The 19,789-nt window shown below is 39.1% G+C and overlaps 1 protein-coding gene across 3 annotated transcripts in view; it reads right to left on the bottom strand.

The window, feature by feature from the left end:
• COL4A5 (collagen type IV alpha 5 chain) overlaps window positions 1-19,789 on the bottom strand; it is a 298,599-nt gene that overhangs the window by 15,539 nt on the left and 263,271 nt on the right. For all 3 annotated transcript variants that reach the window (XM_030934587.1, XM_030934588.1, XM_030934589.1), the window contains 4 exons: window positions 18,154-18,287; window positions 8,663-8,735; window positions 8,458-8,529; window positions 7,546-7,674 (listed from right to left, as the gene is read on the bottom strand). In XM_030934587.1, coding sequence (XP_030790447.1) covers window positions 7,546-7,674; window positions 8,458-8,529; window positions 8,663-8,735; window positions 18,154-18,287 — 408 coding nt within the window. The remainder of the gene's footprint in view (window positions 1-7,545; window positions 7,675-8,457; window positions 8,530-8,662; window positions 8,736-18,153; window positions 18,288-19,789) is intronic.

Below are 19,789 nucleotides of genomic sequence, written 5' to 3'. Positions count from 1 at the left end.
TGTGCAGAGACACACATAGGCTCAAAATAAAGGGATGGAGGAAGATCTACCAAGCAAATGGAAAACAAAAAAAGTGAGGGGTTGCAATCCTAGTCTCTGATAAAACAGACTTTAAGCCAACAAAGATCAAAAGAGACAAAGAAGGCCATTACATAATGGTAAAGGCGATCAATTCAACAAGAAGAGCTAACTATTCTAAATATATATCAATACAGGAGCACCCAGATTCATAAAGCAAGTCATTAGAGACTTACAAAGAGACTTAGACTCCCATACAATAATAGTGGGAGACTTTAACACCCCGCTGTCAACATTAGACAGATCAAGGAGACAGAAAATTAACAAGGATATCCAGGAATTGAACTCAACTCTGCACCAAGTGGACCTAATAGACATCTACAAAACTCTCCACCCCAAATCAACAGAATATACATTCTTCTCAGCACCACATCACACTTATTCCAAAATTGACCACATAGTTGGAAGTTAAGCACTCCTCAGCAAATGTACAAGAACAGAAATTATAACAAACTGTCTCTCAGACCACAGTGCAATCAAACTAGAACTCAGGATTAAAAAACTCACTCAAAACCGCTCAACTACATGGAAACTGAACAACAACCTCCTGAATGACTACTGGGTACATAACGAAATGAAGGCAGAAATAAAGATGTTCTTTGAAACCAACGAGAACAAAGATACAACATACCAGAATCTCTAGGACACATTTAAAGCAGTGTGTATTTTTTTTTTTGAAATAGAAACATTTATTAATAATTTACAACATACTATATCTTAAAAATTTCCACTTTTAAAAATATTATCACTATTACACTCAATTCTAGGGTACTTAAAATTCATGCATATAAATTATAAACACCCAAATACAGTGTCAAAAGTCATCATATTCATATATAAAAAAATAATTTTCTAAGTGGTCTCAGCCAAAGAAAAGAATAACTAGGTTTAAATATTTTAATAATGTGAATTATTTAAAAATATTTTTAAGTCAGCAGAGTGCCTGGGCTGGCCATGATGCCTCACGCCTGTAATCCCAGAACTTTGGGAGGCTGAGGCAGGCAGATCACTTAAAGTCAGGAATTCAAGATCAGCCTGGCCAAATGGCATAACATCATCTCTACTAAAAATACAGAAATTAGCCAGGCGTAGTGGCGCACACCTATAGTCCCAGTTACTCAGGAAGCTGAGGTGGGAGGATCGCTTAAGCCCAGGTCGAGGCTGCAGTGAGCCCAGATCATGCTGCTGGACTTTAGCCTGGGTGACACAGTAAGACCCTGTGTCAAAAAAAAAAAAAAAAAAAAAAAAAGGAAACCACAAATAACTGGAGGTTTTAGATTGTTGATTGCATTTAAAAACCATTTCACACTAGGTGACAATATTCCATATATATACAGAAGACTAAAAACATATTAACAGGCCTAGCAGTTCTACTCAAGAGGAATAAAACCACAGAAAAACTTGTTCATATATGTTCATAGCAGCATTATTCGGAATAGACAAAAAATGGAAACAACCCAAATGCCCATCAACTGATGAGTGGGCACACAAACTGTAGCCTATCCACAGGGTGGAATATTATTTATCAGTAAAGAGAAAGGAAAGTACCACAAAAGCTGCAACATAAACAAACCTTAAAAACGTTATCCTCAGTGAAAAAAGCCAGTCATAAAGCACTATAAACTGTAGGATTCTATTTATATGAAATACTAAGAATGGCAAATCTACAGAAACAGAAAGTAGACCCGAGGTTTCTAGCGGCTAGGGAAAAGTGGGGATTCGGAGATAATAGCTAGAGGGTGGTGATGGTTGTACAGCTCTGTAAATACACTAAATACCACTGAATTGCACAATTTCACTGGGTACATTATTCGGAATGTGAATTATATTGCAATAAAGATTTTACAAAATAAAAAATGTATTATCAGGTAAAGATTTTCTAGTGTTGTCGCCGTTAATCTTAACCTCATAAATCCTAATACTGTGCCAGCGCTGCCAGAAACAGAAAGAATCTACACCATCCCAGCCATGCATCTGTGGGGGCACATTCAAGGAAAGTCTCCTAGTTGTGACCCACATGGCAACTCTAACCAGGGATGGCCAAAAGATGTCCTTGACGGACAGTCACAAGGTGGCAGCTCATCTGAAGGGCCCCCAACTGATACCAGGACTTCTTCACCTAAGCTCCTCAATTCAAGATACTTCAGGGTGGTCCAGCAGTTCAGATTTTCTTTATTTTTATTTTTATTTATTTCTGTGTGTGTGTGTGTTTTATTTTATTATACTTTATGTTCTAGGGTACATGTGCACAACATGCAGGTTTGTTACATATGCCATGTTGGTGTGCTGCATCCATTAACTCATCATTTACATTAGGTATATCTCCTAATGCTATCCCCACCCCCCTACCCCACAGCAGGCCCCAGTGTGTGATGTTCCCCTTCCTGTGTCCAAGTGTTCTCATTGTTCATTTCCCACCTAGGAGTGAGAACATGCAGTGTTTGGTTTTCTGTTCTTGCGATAGTTTGCTGAGACTGATGGTTTCCAGCTGCATCCATGTCTCTATAAAGGACATGAACTCATCCTTTTTATGGCTGCATAGTATTCCATGGTGTATATGTGCCACATTTTCTTAATCCAGTCTGTCATTGATGGACATTTGGGTTGGTTCCAAGTCTTTGCTATTGTGAATAGTGCCACAATAAACATACGTGTGCATATGTCTTTATAGCAGCATGATTTATAATCCTTTGGGTAGATACCCAGTAATGGGATGGCTGGGTCAAACGGTATTTCTAGTTCTAGATCCTTGAGGAATCACCACACTGTCTTCCACAATGGTTGAACTAGTTTACCGTCCCACCAACAGTATAAAAGTGTTCCTATTTCTTCACATCCTCTCCAGCACCTATTGTTTCCTGACTTTTTAATGATCGCCATTCTAACTAGTGTGAGATGGTATCTCATTGTGGTTTTGATTTGCATTTCTCTGATGGCTAGTGATGATGAGGATTTTTTCATGTGTCTGTTGGCTACATAAATGTCTTCTTTTGAGAAGCATCTGTTCATATCCTTTGCCCACTTTTTGATGGGGTTGTTTGTTTTTTTCTTGTAAATTTGTTTGAGTTCTTTGTAGGTTCTGGATATTAGCCCTTCGTCAGATGAGCAGATTGAAAAAATTTTCTCCCATTCTGTAGGTTGCCTCTTCACACTGATGGTAGTTTCTTTTGCTGTGCAGAAGCTCCTTAGTTTAATTAAATCCCATTTGTCAATTTTGGCTTTTGTTGCCATTGCTTTTAATGTTTTAGACATGAAGTCCTTGCCCATGCCTATGTCCTGAATGTTATTGCCTAGGTTTTCTTCTAGGGTTTTTATGGTTTTAGGTCTAACATTTAAGTCTTTAATCCATCTTGAATTAATTTTTGCATATGGTGTAAGGAAGGGATCCAGTTTCAGCTTTCTACTTATGGCTAGTCAGTTTTCCCAGCACCATTTATTAAATAGGGAATCTTTTCCCCACTTCTTGTTTTCGTCAGGTTTGTCAAAGATCAGATAGTTGTAGATGTGTGGTATTATTTCTGAGGGCTCTGTTCTGTTCCATTGGTCTATATCTCTGTTTTGGTACCAGTACCATGCTGCTTTGGTTACTGTAGCTTTGTATTATAGTTTGAAGTCAGGTAGATGGCATTGAATCTATAAATTACCTTGGGCAGTATGGCCATTTTCACGATATTGATTCTTCCTATCCATGAGCATGGAATGTTCTTCCATTTGTTTGTGTCCTCTTCGATTTCACTGAGCAGTGGCTTGTAGTTCTCCTTGAAGAGGTCCTTCACATCCCTTGTAAGTTGGATTCCTAGGTATTTTATTCTCTTTGAAGCTATTGTGAATGGGAGTTCACTTTTGATTTGGCTCTCTGCTTGTGTATTATTGGTGTATAGGAATGCTTATGATCTTTGCACACTGATTTTGTATCCTGAGACTTTGCTGAAGTTGCTTATCAGCTTAAGGAGATTTTGGGCTGAGATGATGGGGCTTTCTAAATATACAATCATGTCATCTGCAAACAGGGACAATTTGACTTCTTCTTTTCCTATCTGAATACCCTTGATTTCTTTCTCTTGCCTGATTGCCCTAGCCAGAACTTCCAACACTATGTTGAATAGGAGTGGTGAGAGAGGGCATCCCTGTCTTGTACCAGTTTTCAAAGGGAATGCTTCCAGTTTTTGCCCATTCAGTATGATATTGGCTGTGGGTTTGTCATAAATAGCTCTTATTATTTTGATATATGTTTCATCAATACCTAATTTATTGAAAGTTTTTGTCAGGAAGGGCTGTGGAATTTTGTCAAAGGCCTTTTCTGCATCTGTTGAAATAATCATGTGGTTTTTGTCTTTGGCTCTGTTTATATGCTGGATTGCGTTTCTTGATTTGCATATGTTGAAACAGCCTTGCATCCCAGGGATGAAGCCCATTTGATCATGATTGATAAGATTTTGATGTGCTACTGGATTTGGTTTGCCAGTATTTTATTGAGGATTTTTGCATCGATGTTCATCAGGGATATTGGTCTAAAATTCTCTTTTTTTGTTGTGTCTCTGCCAGGCTTTGGTATCAGGATGATGTTGGCCTCATAAAATGAGTTAGGGAGGATTCGTTCTTTTTCTATTGATTGGAATAGTTTCAGAAGGAATGGTACTAACTCCTGTTTGTACCTCTGGTAGAATTCAGCTGTGAATCCGTCTGGTCCTGGACTTTTTTTTGGTTGGTAGGCTATTAATTATTGTCTTAATGTCAGAGCCTATTATTGGTCTATTCAGCGATTCAACTTCTTCCTGGTTTAGTCTTGGGAGACAGTATGTGTCAAGGAATTTATCCATTTCTTCTAGGTTTTCTAGTTTATTTGCATAGAGGTGTTTATAGTATTCTCTGATGGTAGTTTGTATTTCTGTGGGATCGGTGGTGATATCCCCTTTATCATTTTTTACTGTGTCTATTTGATTCTTGTCTCTTTTCTTCTTTATTAGTCTTGCTAGTGGTCTATCAATTTTGTTGATCTTTTCAAAAAACCAGCTCCTGGATTCACTGATTTTTTGAAGGGTTTTTTTGTGTCTGTATCTCCTTCAGTTCTGCTCTGATCTTAGTTATTTCTTGCCTTCTGCTAGCTTTGGAATGTGTTTGCTCTTGCTTCTCTAGTTCTTTTAATTGTGATGTTAGGGTATCAATTTTAGATCTTTCCCGCTTTCTCCTGTGGGCATTTAGTGCTATAAATTTCCCTCTAAACGCTGCTTTGGCTGTGACCCAGAGATTCTGGTACATTGTGTCCTTGTTCTCATTGGTTTCAAAGAACTTATTTACTTCTGCCTTAATTTCGTTATTTACCCAGTAGTAATTCAGGAGCACATGGTTCAGTTTCCATGTAGTTGTGCAGTTTTGAGTGAGTTTCTTAATCCTGAGTTCACTCCTACTCAACATAGTACTGGAAGTTTTTGCCAGGGCAATCAGGCTAGAGAAAGAAATAAAGGTATAAAATAGAAAGAGAGGAAGTCAAATTGTCTCTGTTTGCAGATGACATGATTCCATATTTAGAAAACCTCATCGTCTCAGCCCAAAATCTCCTTAAGCTGATAAGTGACTTCAGCAAAGTCTCAGGCTGGAAAATCAATGTTCAAAAATCACAACCATTCCTATACACCAATAATAGACAAAGAGCTAAATTATGAGTGAACTCCCATTCACAATGGCTACAAAGAGAATAAAATACCTAGGAATACAATTTACAAGGGATTTGAAGGAACTCTTCAGGGAGAACTACAAACCACTGCTCAGGGAAGTAAGAGAGGACACAAACAAATGGAAAAATATTCCATGCTCATGGATAGGAAGAATCAATATCATGAAAATGGCCATACTGCCCAAAGTAATTTATAGATTCAATGCTATCTCCATCAAGTTACTATTGACATTCTTCACAGAATTAGAAAAAACTCCTTTAAATTTCATATAGAATAAAAAAAAAAAAGAGCCCGTATAACCAAGATAATCCTAAGCAAAAAGAACTAAGCTGGAGGCATCACGCTACCTGACTTCAAACTATACTACAAGGCTACAGTAACCAAAACAGCATGGTACTGGTACCAAAACAGATATATAGACCAATGGAACAGAACAGAGTCTTCAGAAATAATGCCACCCATCTACAACCATCTGATATTTGGCAAACCTGACAAAAACAAGAAATGGGGAAAGGATTTCATATTCAACTGGTGTTGGGAAAACTGGCTAGCCATACACAGAAAACTGAAACTGGACTCCTTCCTTATATCTTATACAAAAATTAACTCAAGATAAATTAAAGATTTAAACATAAGACCTAAAACCATAAAAATCCTAGAAGAAATCCTAGACAATACCATTAAGGACATAGGCATGGACAAATACTTCATGACTAAAACACCAAAAGCAATGGCAACAAAAGCCAAAATTGACAAATGTGATCTAATTAAACTAAGGAGCTTCTGCACCGCAAAAGAAACTATCATCAGATTGAACAGGCAACCTACAGAATGGGAGAAAATTTTGGCAATCTATCCGTCTGACAAAGGGCTGATATCCAGAATCTACAAGGAACTTAAACAAATTTACCAGAAAAAAACAACCACAACCCCATCTAAAAGTGGGCAAAGGATATGAACAGACACTTCTCAAAAGAAGACATTTATGAGGCCAACAAACATATGAAAAAAAGCTTATCATCACTGGTCACTAGAGAAATGCAAATCAAATCCACCATGAGATACTATCTCACGCCATTTAGAATGGTGATCATTAAAAAGTCAGGAAACAAGAGATGCTGGAGAAGATGTGGAGAGATAGGAATGCTTTTACACTATTGGTGGGAGTGTAAATTAGTTCAACCATTGTGGAAGACAGTGCGGCGATTCCTCAAGGATCTAGAACCAGAAATACCATTTGACCCAGCAATCTCATTTTGGTATATACCCAAAGGATTATAAATTATTCTACTATAAAGACACATGCCCACATATGCTTATTGAAGCACTGTTCACAATAGCAAAGACTTGGAACCAGTCCAAATGCCCATCAATGATAAGACTGGATAAAGAAAATGTGTCACATACACACCATGGAATACTATGCAGCCATAAAAAAAGGATGAGTTCATGTCCTTTGTAGGGACACGGATGAAGCTGGAAACCATCATTCTCAGCAAACTAATACAGGAACAGAAAACCAAACACCACATGTTCTCACTCCTAAGTGGGATCTGAACAATGAGAACACATGGACACAGGGAGGGGACCATCACACACCTGGGCCTGTCAGGGGATGGGGGTTTAGGTGAGGCATAGCATTAGGAGAAATACCTAATGTAGATGACGGGTTGATGGGTGCAGCAAACCACCATGGCACATGTATACCTATGTAACAAACCTGTACTTTCTGCACATGTATCCCAGAAATTAAAAGTATAGTAATAATAATAAAGATGATCTGCATTGGTACCTGGTAAACCTTGAGGTCCTTGGGGTCCTGGTAGACCTTTCAACCCAGGTTGTCCAGGGATTCCTGGAGGACCAGCATCTCCTTTGATTATGATACTCTGTCCTGAAGGACCAGGTAATCCAGGAGGACCTATGAGGCAAAACACACAAATTTGAAGGGAAAGATAAAGGTTACAAGAAATGGAAGCCAAAGTGATCTAAGTTCAGGACAAGAATTGGTGTGAGAGAAACCAGTTTTTGAATTGCTGCCATATCTAACAGAAATCTGTTTAGGAAAACTAAAAATTGAAAAATAACTTTCAATTGAAAAATAATTTATTAGGGTTAGTGTAAAAAGTAGGCATATCAACCCTCTTTTCAAACTTTGAATGTTACTCACTTACTAGAAAGTCTCATCCATTATAAATCTGTGAACACTGGTGTCAGGGGAAGACAATTTTACTTACACATCCATTCTGACTCCAACATCATTTGCAGTTTTTGCTTGCTGTGCTTGTCAAGGGACCCTTTGATCTACTAGGGGAATTTAGCAGATTCCCTATTTCTCAATTTATAAGAAGCTTCTATAAGCCTCTTAGCAAAATGAACTATTTTAATATCAAAAATATTTTTAAAAATTCATATGTGACTTGCTCTTGTGATCTGTTCAATTGAATTTGGGGAAGTTAGTATAGAAGCTAATGTCAAGGAAGTATTTTTGTTGATCCTGTATCTATCTTAACTTTAAAAGGTCTGCTATCAATATTATGTTAATAAAATAGAGATTAGTAAATAAAGGGAGAGCCTTGCTTATTTTCCCTCAGTTGTTGGGGACTTAGCCTCCAAAGGTCTGGCTGAAAGACAGAATGAAAACTTTCAAATTCTTTAAAGCATCTAAGTATCAGGTATAACTATCTTCAGGAACAAGTCTTACCTGGAGGACCGGTAAGTCCCGGTTCCCCTTCAGGACCAGCTGATCCAGGTATTCCACTGGGTCCTTTCATGCCTACATAGAAGGTACATACAGTTTCATGGCAAAGCAACAGGGCTACAACCTTTACCCAGTCAAATCAGAAAATGGCTATCTTGTCCCAGAGGAGTTTAATATAAAGGGAAACCACAAAAATCCCTTCAAATACCTGGGAATCCTGGAACACCAGGGAGACCAGGATCTCCTTTCATTCCATTGAGACCCGGCCGACCAGGATTACCCTGAATAAATAAAATCATTAATGTTACAAAAAAATTGCAGTGAGGGGAGGAAGGGTAGTGAGGGCATAAGAATTGCATAGTGGCATATAGCACTGTTTCCAGAGTCAAACTTCCAAGACTGTAATCTCAATTTTGCCTTATATTAGCTTGTGTGAACTGAGTTGATTATTTAACCTCTTTGATTCATAGTCTTCTCACCTCAAATATAGAGAAAATAACAGTATTTACTTCATAGGGTTGTGGTGAGAATTAAATGAGACAGTTCATATTGTTAAAATATACCCCTGGCTGACAGACAAAATGAACTTCCCATGGCTAACTGATATGCTCAAAGTTAAAACACAACCAACTGGCCATGGCTGGGTAAGGGAAATATCACATATCTTGTGTTCTTGTAAAGATGTTGTAAAAGTGTCACAGGATGTCCCTTTCTACAATAGAGTCAAGCCACTGCGAAGATAAACTGTGGCTTGAAAACACCCCCTGCCCACTGGCCATTTGAAAGAAACATCTGGCAGACTTCTGGCTTTGGTCTTGGAAATCACCTGATCAGGGCTCAAGTATTTCAATCAATCAGAACTGATGAAGTCTGTATCCTTCATTTGCATAAATGGACCTGATTGAGAACATGGGTGAGAACTTTCCCTTAAGCCAAATCCTCCCTTTGTTCTTCAGAGATCACACTTTCACTTGTACTGAAAGCTGTGCCTTCCCAATCCACAGATTACTTTTGATAGAAAATAAAGCTCTTCCTTTTTCTCCTGCAGAGTTCATTGTCTTTTGCTAACCATACTAAGTGCTTAGAAGACTGATGTATGCTGTACACTTAATGAAAAGTAACTATTACTTTATTCTTTCTTTTTTCTTTCTTTTCTATAGAGATAGATCTCACCATGATGCCCAGGCTGTCCTCAAACTCCTAGGCTCAAGCAATCATCCCACCTCAGCCACCCAAATACAGGAAGAATATAGAACAGCAAGATCACACAGGAGGCTATTGCTCTACTTCAAGTGCAGGACAACAAAGCTTGTATTAGTAAGAATGAAAGAGGGACAAGCCTGGAGCATCTTATCATGGAATAATATTTAAAAGTGCCAAAAAAATAGTTGGAAGGAAGTACGTATCAGAAAAACATGAAATCCAGCTTGAAGGGGTTTCCAAATCTGGAACAATGAGAGCATCAAAATAAGTAATGACAGTTTAGAAATTATAAATTAGGGGCGGAGCAAGATGGCCGAATAGGAACAGCTCCAGTCTCCAACTCCCAGCGCGAGCGACACAGAAGACTGGTGATTTCTGCATTTTCAACTGAGGTACTGGGGTCATCTCACTAGGGAGTGCCGGACAATCGGTGCTGGTCAGCTGCTGCAGCCTGACCAGCGAGAGCTGAAGCAGGGCGAGGCATCGCCTCACCTGGAAGCGCAAGGGGGAAGGGGATCCGTTTTCCTAGCCAGGGGAACTGAGACACACAACACCTGGAAAATCGGGTAACTCCCACCCCAATACTGCGCTGTAAGCATACAGGCACACCAGAAGAATATATCCCACACCTGGCCGGGAGGGTCCCACGCCCACGAAGCCTCCCTCACTGCTAACACGGCAGTCTGCGGCGATCTATCCGCAAGGCAGCAGCTAGGCTGGGGGAGGGGCGCCCGCCATTGCTGAGGCTTAAGTAGGTAAACAAAGCCGCTGGGAAGCTCGAACTGGGTGGAGCTCACAGCAGCTCAAGGAAGCCTGCCTGTCTCTGTAGTCTCCACCTCTGGGGACAGCGCACAGCTGAAGACCAACAGGGGAAGTAGCGGGAGCCGGTGCAGACGCGAACGACTCTGTCTGACAGCTTTGGGGAGAGCCGTGGATCTCCCAACGTGGAGGTTGAGATCTGAGAACGGACAGACTGCCTGCTTAGGTGTGTCCCTGACCCCTGAGTAGCCTAGCTGGGAGAAATCCCCCACTAGGGGCAGTCTGACACCCCACACCTCACAGGGTGGAGTACACCCCTGAGAGGAAACTTCCAAAGGAAGAATCAGACAGGTACACTCGCTGTTCAGCAATATTCTATCTTCGGCAACCTCTGCTGCTGATACCCAGGCAAACAGGGTCTGGAGTGGACCTCAAGCAATCTCCAACAGACCAACAGACAGTCCTTCTGACTGTCAGAAGGAAAACTATCAAACAGGAAGGACACCTATACCAAAACCCCATCAGTACGTCACCACCATCAAAGACCAGAGACAGATAAAACCACAAAGATGGGGAAGAAGCAGGGCAGAAAAGCTGGAAATTCAAAAAATAAGAGCGCATCTCCCCCTGCAAAGGAGCGCAGCCCATCGCCAGCAACGGATCAAAGCTGGTAAGAGAATGACTTGGACGAGAGGAGAGAAGAAGGCTTCAGTCCATCAAACTTATCAGAGCTAAAGGAGGAATTACGTACCCAGCGCAAAGAAACTAAAAATCTTGAAAAAAGAGTGGAAGAATTGACAGCTAGACTAATTAATGCAGAGAAGATCATAAACGAAATGACAGAGATGAAAACCATGACACGAGAAATACGTGACAAATGCAGAAGCTTCAGTAACCGACTCGATCAACTGGAAGAAAGAGTATCAGCGATTGAAGATCAAATGAATGAAATGAAGCGAGAAGAGAAACCAAAAGAAAAAAGAAGAAAAAGAAATGAGCAAAGCCTGCAAGAGGTATGGGATTATGTAAAAAGACCAAATCTACGTCTGATTGGGGTGCCTGAAAGTGAGGGGGAAAATGGAACCAAGTTGGAAAACACTCTTCAGGATATCATCCAGGAGAACTTCCCCAACCTAGTAGGGCAGGCCAACATTCAAATTCAGGAAATACAGAGAACGCCACAAAGATACTCCTCCAGAAGAGCAACTCCAAGACACATAATTGCCAGATTCACCAAAGTTGAAATGAAGGAAAAAATCTTAAGGGCAGCCAGAGAGAAAGGTCAGGTTACCCACAAAGGGAAGCCCATCAGACTAACAGCAGATCTCTCGGCAGAAACTCTACAAGCCAGAAGAGAGTGGGGGCCAATATTCAACGTTCTTAAAGAAAAGAATTTTAAACCCAGAATTTCATATCCAGCCAAACTAAGTTTCATAAGTGAAGGAGAAATAAAATCCTTTACAGATAAGCAAATGCTTAGAGAATTTGTCACCACCAGGCCTGCCTTACAAGAGACCCTGAAGGAAGCACTAAACATGGAAAGGAACAACCAGTACTAGCCATCGCAAAAACATGCCAAAATGTAAAGACCATCGAGGCTAGGAAGAAACTGCATCAACTAACGAGCAAAATAACCAGTTAATATCATAATGGCAGGATCAAGTTCACACATAACAATATTAACCTTAAATGTTAATGGACTAAATGCTCCAATTAAAAGACACAGACTGGCAAACTGGATAAAGAGTCAAGACCCATCAGTCTGCTGTATTCAGGAGACCCATCTCACATGCAGAGACATACATAGGCTCAAAATAAAGGGATGGAGGAAGATCTACCAAGCAAATGGAGAACAAAAAAAAGCAGGGGTTGCAATCCTTGTCTCTGATAAAACAGACTTTAAACCATCAAAGATCAAAAGAGACAAAGAAGGCCATTACATAATGGTAAAGGGATCAATTCAACAGGAAGAGCTAACTCTCCTAAATATATATGCACCCAATACAGGAGCACCCAGATTCATAAAGAAAGTCCTTAGAGACTTACAAAGAGACTTAGACTCCCATACAATAATAATGGGAGACTTCAACACTCCGCTGTCAACATTAGACAGATCAACGAGACAGAAAGTTAACAAGGATATCCAGGAATTGAACTCATCTCTGCACCAAGCGGACCTAATAGACATCTATAGAACTCTCCACCCCAAATCAACAGAATATACATTCTTCTCAGCACCACATCGCACTTATTCCAAAATTGACCACATAATTGGAAGTAAAGCACTCCTCAGCAAATGTAAAAGAACAGAAATTATAACAAACTGTCTCTCAGACCACAGTGCAATCAAACTAGAACTCAGGACTAAGAAACTCAATCAAAACCGCTCAACTACATGGAAACTGAACAACCTGCTCCTGAATGACTACTGGGTACATAACGAAATGAAAGCGGAAATAAAGATGTTCTTTGAAACCAATGAGAACAAAGATACAACATACCAGAATCTCTGGGACACATTTAAAGCAGTGTGTAGAGGGAAATTTATAGCACTAAATGCCCACAAGAGAAAGCAGGAAAGATCTAAAATTGACACTCTAACATCACAATTAAAAGAACTAGAGAGGCAAGAGCAAACACATTCAAAAGCTAGCAGAAGGCAAGAAATAACTAAGATCAGAGCCGAACTGAAGGAGATAGAGACACAAAAAACCCTCCAAAAAATCAATGAATCCAGGAGTTGGTTTTTTGAAAAGATCAACAAAATTGACAGACCGCTAGCAAGGCTAATAAAGAAGAAAAGAGAGAGGAATCAAATAGATGCAATAAAAAATGATAAAGGGGATATCACCACCGACCCCACAGAAATACAAACTACCATCAGAGAATACTATAAACGCCTCTACGCAAATCAACTAGAAAATCTAGAAGAAATGGATAATTTCCTGGACACTTACACTCTCCCAAGGCTAAACCAGGAAGAAGTTGAATCCCTGAATAGACCAATAGCAGGCTCTGAAATTGAGGCAACAATTAACAGCCTACCCACCAAAAAAAGTCCAGGACCAGATGGATTCACAGCTGAATTCTACCAGAGGTACAAGGAGGAGCTGGTACCATTCCTTCTGAAACTATTCCAATCAATAGAAAAAGAGGGAATCCTCCCTAACTCATTTTATGAGGCCAACATCATCCTGATGCCAAAGCCTGGCAGAGACACATCAAAAAAAGAGAATTTTAGACCAATATCCCTGATGAACATTGATGCAAAAATTCTCAATAAAATACTGGCAAACCGGATTCAGCAGCACATCCAAAAGCTTATCCACCATGATCAAGTGGGCTTCATCCCTGGGATGCAAGGCTGGTTCAACATTCGCAAATCAATAAATGTAATCCAGCATATAAAGAGAACCAAAGACAAGAACCACATGATTGTCTCAATAGATGCAGAAAAGGCTTTTGACAAAATTCAACAGCCCTTCATGCTAAAAACGCTCAATAAATTCGGTATTGATGGAACGTACCTCAAAATAATAAGAGCTATTTATGACAAACCCACAGCTAATATCATACTGAATGGGCAAAAACTGGAAAAATTCCCTTTGAAAACTGGCACAAGACAGGGATGCCCTCTCTCACCACTCCTATTCAACATAGTGTTGGAAGTTCTGGCTAGGGCAATCAGGCAAGAGAAAGAAATCAAGGGTATCCAGTTAGGAAAAGAAGAAGTCAAATTGTCCCTGTTTGCAGATGACATGATTGTATATTTAGAAAACCCCATCGTCTCAGCCCAAAATCTCCTTAAGCTGATAAGCAACTTCAGCAAAGTCTCAGGATACAAAATTAATGTGCAAAAATCACAAGCATTCTTATACACCAGTAACAGACAAGCAGAGAGCCAAATCAGGAATGAACTTCCATTCACAATTGCTTCAAAGAGAATAAAATACCTAGGAATCCAGCTTACAAGGGATGTAAAGGACCTCTTCAAGGAGAACTACAAACCACTGCTCAGTGAAATAAAAGAGGACACAAACAAATGGAAGAACATACCATGCTCATGGATAGGAAGAATCAATATCGTGAAAATGGCCATACTCCCCAAGGTTATTTATAGATTCAATGCCATCCCCATCAAGCTACCAATGAGTTTCTTCACAGAATTGGAAAAAACTGCTTTAAAGTTCATATGGAACCAAAGAAGAGCCCGCATTGCCAAGACAATCCTAAGTCAAAAGGACAAAGCTGGAGGCGTCACGCTACCTGACTTCAAACTATACTACAAGGCTACAGTAACCAAAACAGCATGGTACTGGTACCAAAACAGAGATATAGACCAATGGAACAGAACAGAGTCCTCAGAAATAATACCGCACATCTACAGCCATCTGATCTTTGACAAACCTGAGAGAAACAAGAAATGGGGAAAGGATTCCCTATTTAATAAATGGTGCTGGGAAAATTGGCTAGCCATAAGTAGAAAGCTGAAACTGGATCCTTTCCTTACCCCTTATACGAAGATTAATTCAAGATGGATTAGAGACTTAAATGTTAGACCTAATACCATAAAAACCCTAGAAGAAAATCTAGGTAGTACCATTCAGGACATAGGCATGGGCAAGGACTTCATGTCTAAAACACCAAAAGCAACGGCAGCAAAAGCAAAAATTGACAAATGGGATCTAATTAAACTAAAGAGCTTTTGCACAGCAAAAGAAACTACCATCAGAGTGAACAGGCAACCTACAGAATGGGAGAAAATTTTTGCAACCTACTCATCTGACAAAGGGCTAATATCCAGAATCTACAAAGAACTCAAACAAATATACGAGAAAAAAACAAACAACCCCATCAAAAAGTGGGGAAAGGATATGAACAGACATTTCTCAAAAGAAGATATTCATACAGCCAACAGACACATGAAAAAATGCTCATCATCACTCGCCATCAGAGAAATGCAAATCAAAACCACAATGAGATACCATCTCACACCAGTTAGAATGGCAATCATTAAGAAGTCAGGAAACAACAGGTGTTGGAGAGGATGTGGAGAAATAGGAACACTTTTACACTGTTGGTGGGATTGTAAACTAGTTCAACCATTATGGAAAACAGTATGGCAATTCCTCAAGGATCTAGAACTAGATGTACCATATGACCCAGCCATCCCACTACTGGGTATATACCCAAAGGATTATAAATTATTCTACTACAAAGACACATGTACACGTATGTTTATTGCGGCACTATTCACAATAGCAAAGACTTGGAATCAACCCAAATGTCCATCTGTGACAGACTGGATTAAGAAAATGTGGCACATATACACCATGGAATACTATGCAGCCATAAAAAAGGATGAGTTTGCGTCCTTTGTAGGGACATGGATGCAGCTGGAAACCATCATTCTTAGCAAACTATCACAAGAACAGAAAACCAAACACCGCATGTTCTCACTCATAGGTGGGAACTGAACAATGAGATCACTTGGACTCGGGAAGGGGAACATCACGCACTGGGGCCTATCATGGGGAGGGGGGAGGGGGGAGGAGGGAGGGATTGCATTGGGGAGTTATACATGATATAAATGATGAATTGATGGGTGCTGACGAGTTGATGGGTGCAGCACACCAACATGGCATAAGTATACATATGTAACAAACCTGCACGTTATGCACATGTACCCTAGAACTTAAAGTATAATAAAAAAAAAAAAAAAAGAAATTATAAATTAGTGGAAAACATGGGAAAAAAATGAGTCCAAAATAAGAAATGAATAAGTAAACCAGAGAGAAGGGAGGGCTCTTGCTTACAGTAGAACTGACTAGTAATGTGGAGGTAGTGCTAGAGTTGAAACAACATCATTTTGCCACTATCCCAGTAGAGATTGGTTGAGGCAAAATCATTAATAGATGTTAAATCTAAGGGAAATTTTTGAGGAGGAGTGGTATATTTGCACTATCTTAATATGTCTTCCTACAGTTTTATTAGTTGCAAGGAAAAACATAACGATACAGTGGAGAAACTGAGCAACAACTTGACTGGATGATCAAAACTAAAATCACAAATGAGGAGCAGATAGACATCATGGACCTCCTTATCTGTTAGCCTGAGAAGGACACAGCATCACTCATGTAGTATTCCAGCTGGGGATGCATAACCTGTATCTAATTATGAATAAACATCAGACAAAAAAGGAATATTCTATTTTAAAATGGGGGTGGGGGTACAATTGTTTTTAAATGTTGAGGTCATGAAAAAAAGAAAATAGACTTAGGAACTGTTCCAGATTAAAGAAGGCTAAAGATATGACAATTAAATGCAAAACATGACTTGGCCTGGATCCTGTACTGGAAGGAGAAATGCTAAGAACACTATTAGGTCACTGGACCCAACTGTAATATGAAAGATAGAAATTAATGTATATCTATGTTAAATTTTCTGAAGGTAATAAGTGTATTGTGGTTATATAATTTAAAAAAAAATTAGAGACAGGGTCTTGCTATGTTGTCCAGGCTTGTCTCAAATTCCTGGCCTCAAGCAACCCTCCTGCCCCAGCCTCTCAAGTTGCTGGGATTACGGGTTGCAGCCAAGACATTTGGTAAGAATTTTATAAAATATAAACAATCCCATAGCTTTTCATTGTCATCTTATAATAACACATGAGAATATTTTTAATCTTAAGAAATCTGCATTAAAATATTTAGTAGTAAAGGGGTATAGCAGGTGAAACTTATTCTTAATTGTTTCTGGAAATATGCATACTTATAGGGAGTGAGTAGAGAATGAGTAAACAGAAGTAAATTTTTAAGTCTAGGTAACTGGAAGAATAGTGATGGCATGGGGAAAAAGATTAGACTTCGAAAAGCTTTAAGGACCACTACTTTAAATACTTTTTTCTGCCATAAAGCAGTCTTCAGAATTAAAAGACAGTCCAGATTTTGTTGACTGCCAAATCCACCAGCAATCATCTTGACCGAATGGAGGCAGTTTTGAGAACCCATAAAGAGGAATGTGACTCTCTTCTCTGAGTCACTCAAACCAACATAGAAAGCACATGAGTGGATGTGCTATTATTCTTTTTATAGGTGAAGACCGAAACCCAGTGTCTGTTTTCCTCAGAGATACAAAGAAGAATTGTGCAGGGGAGCTGACATTTGACCCTAACTTTATCTAATTTCAAAGCCTAAAAGATTCCTCTATTTACCATAAAATGAAGGCTACTCAAATCCAAATATGCATAAAAAGACTCCAGGTAAAGTATCTTTTCAGGAACTCTTTGACTATAATACAGCAAAGTCCCTTTAGGAGACTATAGGAAACTTGCCTTCTACTGTCTTTTTTTTTTTTTTTTTTTTTTTGAGACGGAGTCTCGCTCTGTCACCCAGGCTGGAGTGCTGTGGCCGGATCTCAGCTCACTGCAAGCTCCCCCTCCCGGGTTCATGCCATTCTCCTGCCTCAGCCTCCAGGGTAGCTGGGACTACAGGCGCCGCCACCTCGCCTGGCTAGTTTTTTGTAGTTTTTAGTAGAGACGGGGTTTCACCGTGTTAGCCAGGATGGTTTCGATCTCCTGACCTCGTGATCCGCCCGTCTACTGTCTTTTTAATTCACCAGTGAGCCACGCATAGAACCTTGTCTAGTGAGTGTTAATTAAAATGATGCAGCTTAGAATTCACATTTTGAATACAAACACCCACATTCTTTTCTCATCACATATCTACTCCCATTTCCTACCTGGAGTCCTGGTGGTCCTTGATCTCCTTTCAAACCAGGCAAGCCAGGTAGCCCAGGTTGGCCTGGGTTTCCCTTCTCTCCTTTAATACCTCCATTTCCAGGGAGACCCGGGGGACCTTCCGGACCTGGTAGACCTTAATAATCCACAGCAAATGACCACATTTCAGTATAGCATAAGAGTAGCATAAAAGTCAGGCTTTTAAAATATCAGTCATCTTCCTATTAGTTTGCAGAATAAAACCCAGACAACATTAAAATGTATAGACCTATGCTGATTCCCTTTCCAATATAAATTGGACTGGATTCTTTTTGTTATTAATACTGACTTGCAGACTCTTTTAGTTTACATTTTATAATATATTAAATTCAATAAAATAACATCTAAAGAAAAAGACTCATGACTTAACAATGTGTGGTTCTGTAATCCTTAACAAAGAGTTTGACTTAAAGTGAAATTAAACAGAAACTGTAGGGCACTTTCTCAAATTGGAACATGCATCAGAATCAAATAGACAGTTTGTTAAAACAGATTCCTGGGCCCACCCCAAGAGTTTTGGATTCAGTAAGACAGAGGAGACTGGTCTGAAGGTAGTGAGTTATCTCAATTGATCATTCAGTTACAGATTGAACTCCTTGTTCAACTCTTTCCTCCCTTCTTGTTACTGCACTTGACCAGCCTTAAGAATAAATAATTTAGAAAAAAGAGACTTAGGAGAGACCCAATAATTTGCATTCTAACAAGGACTTTGTGGAAGCTAAAGCTGTTAGTTCAGGGACCATACTTTAAGCATCACTGCTGTAGGGCAATCAGAAATTCAAGCCATTTTGTTTCATTGTGATTAAAATCAAATCGCTTTATTTGTAAGTAGTTAACATTTATTCAGCTTTTATTACTATGCAATGCAGATAGTAATTTAAGCAAACTAATTTCATTTTAGTGATATGCTTGATACATAGGAACTTTTTTAAATGTTAGAAATTTATTGGATCAATAAAACACCTTAAAATTTGTTTTTAAAATGTTTTCATATTCTTTACATTTTAAATATTTTTCAAGAAAAATAAAGAATTCTGTACGAATCTTGTGAATAAACAAAATAATTTAAAACAGGATTTTGCTTAGCATTTTTACTTATGCTATGTTTTTAATTTGTTTTTCTGAATAAAGATAACAGGTCCGTTAAGCAACCAGGGAGATCTTATTGGCCAAGTCTTTTGTCATCAGGTGGCAAATAGGTGCTACTTGCTTGCAGAGTGTTTAGTGGCTGAGGCTGAGACTAAGTAATCCTGCCTTAAGAAAATAATTACAAAACCCTAAATAATGAACAGCCAATAGTTAGCATTTACACCTTCTCTCCTCTGGTCATTTCCGATTTTATTGATTTCAACAAAAAATGAAGATATGTAGGGATTATTTTTTAAGGAACTATAATAGGCACTTGTTATGAATTTAGAATAGAGTTCATTCTTACATATGGACAAAAGGTTGTCTTTTTAATCTCAAATAAAAATCAGACTTTAGTTTCCTTTCCAATACTCTTAAGATTCAGAATCAATGGCAAAATACTAACAAAGCAGAATGACACCATGATTAAGAACACTAGACTTTGGAGCTAGAATGCTGGGTTACAAATCC

This window comes from Rhinopithecus roxellana, chromosome 7 (assembly GCF_007565055.1).
Source record: "Rhinopithecus roxellana isolate Shanxi Qingling chromosome 7, ASM756505v1, whole genome shotgun sequence".
NCBI lineage: Eukaryota > Metazoa > Chordata > Mammalia > Primates > Cercopithecidae > Rhinopithecus > Rhinopithecus roxellana.
This window is presented reverse-complemented; position numbering and strand designations above follow the sequence as displayed.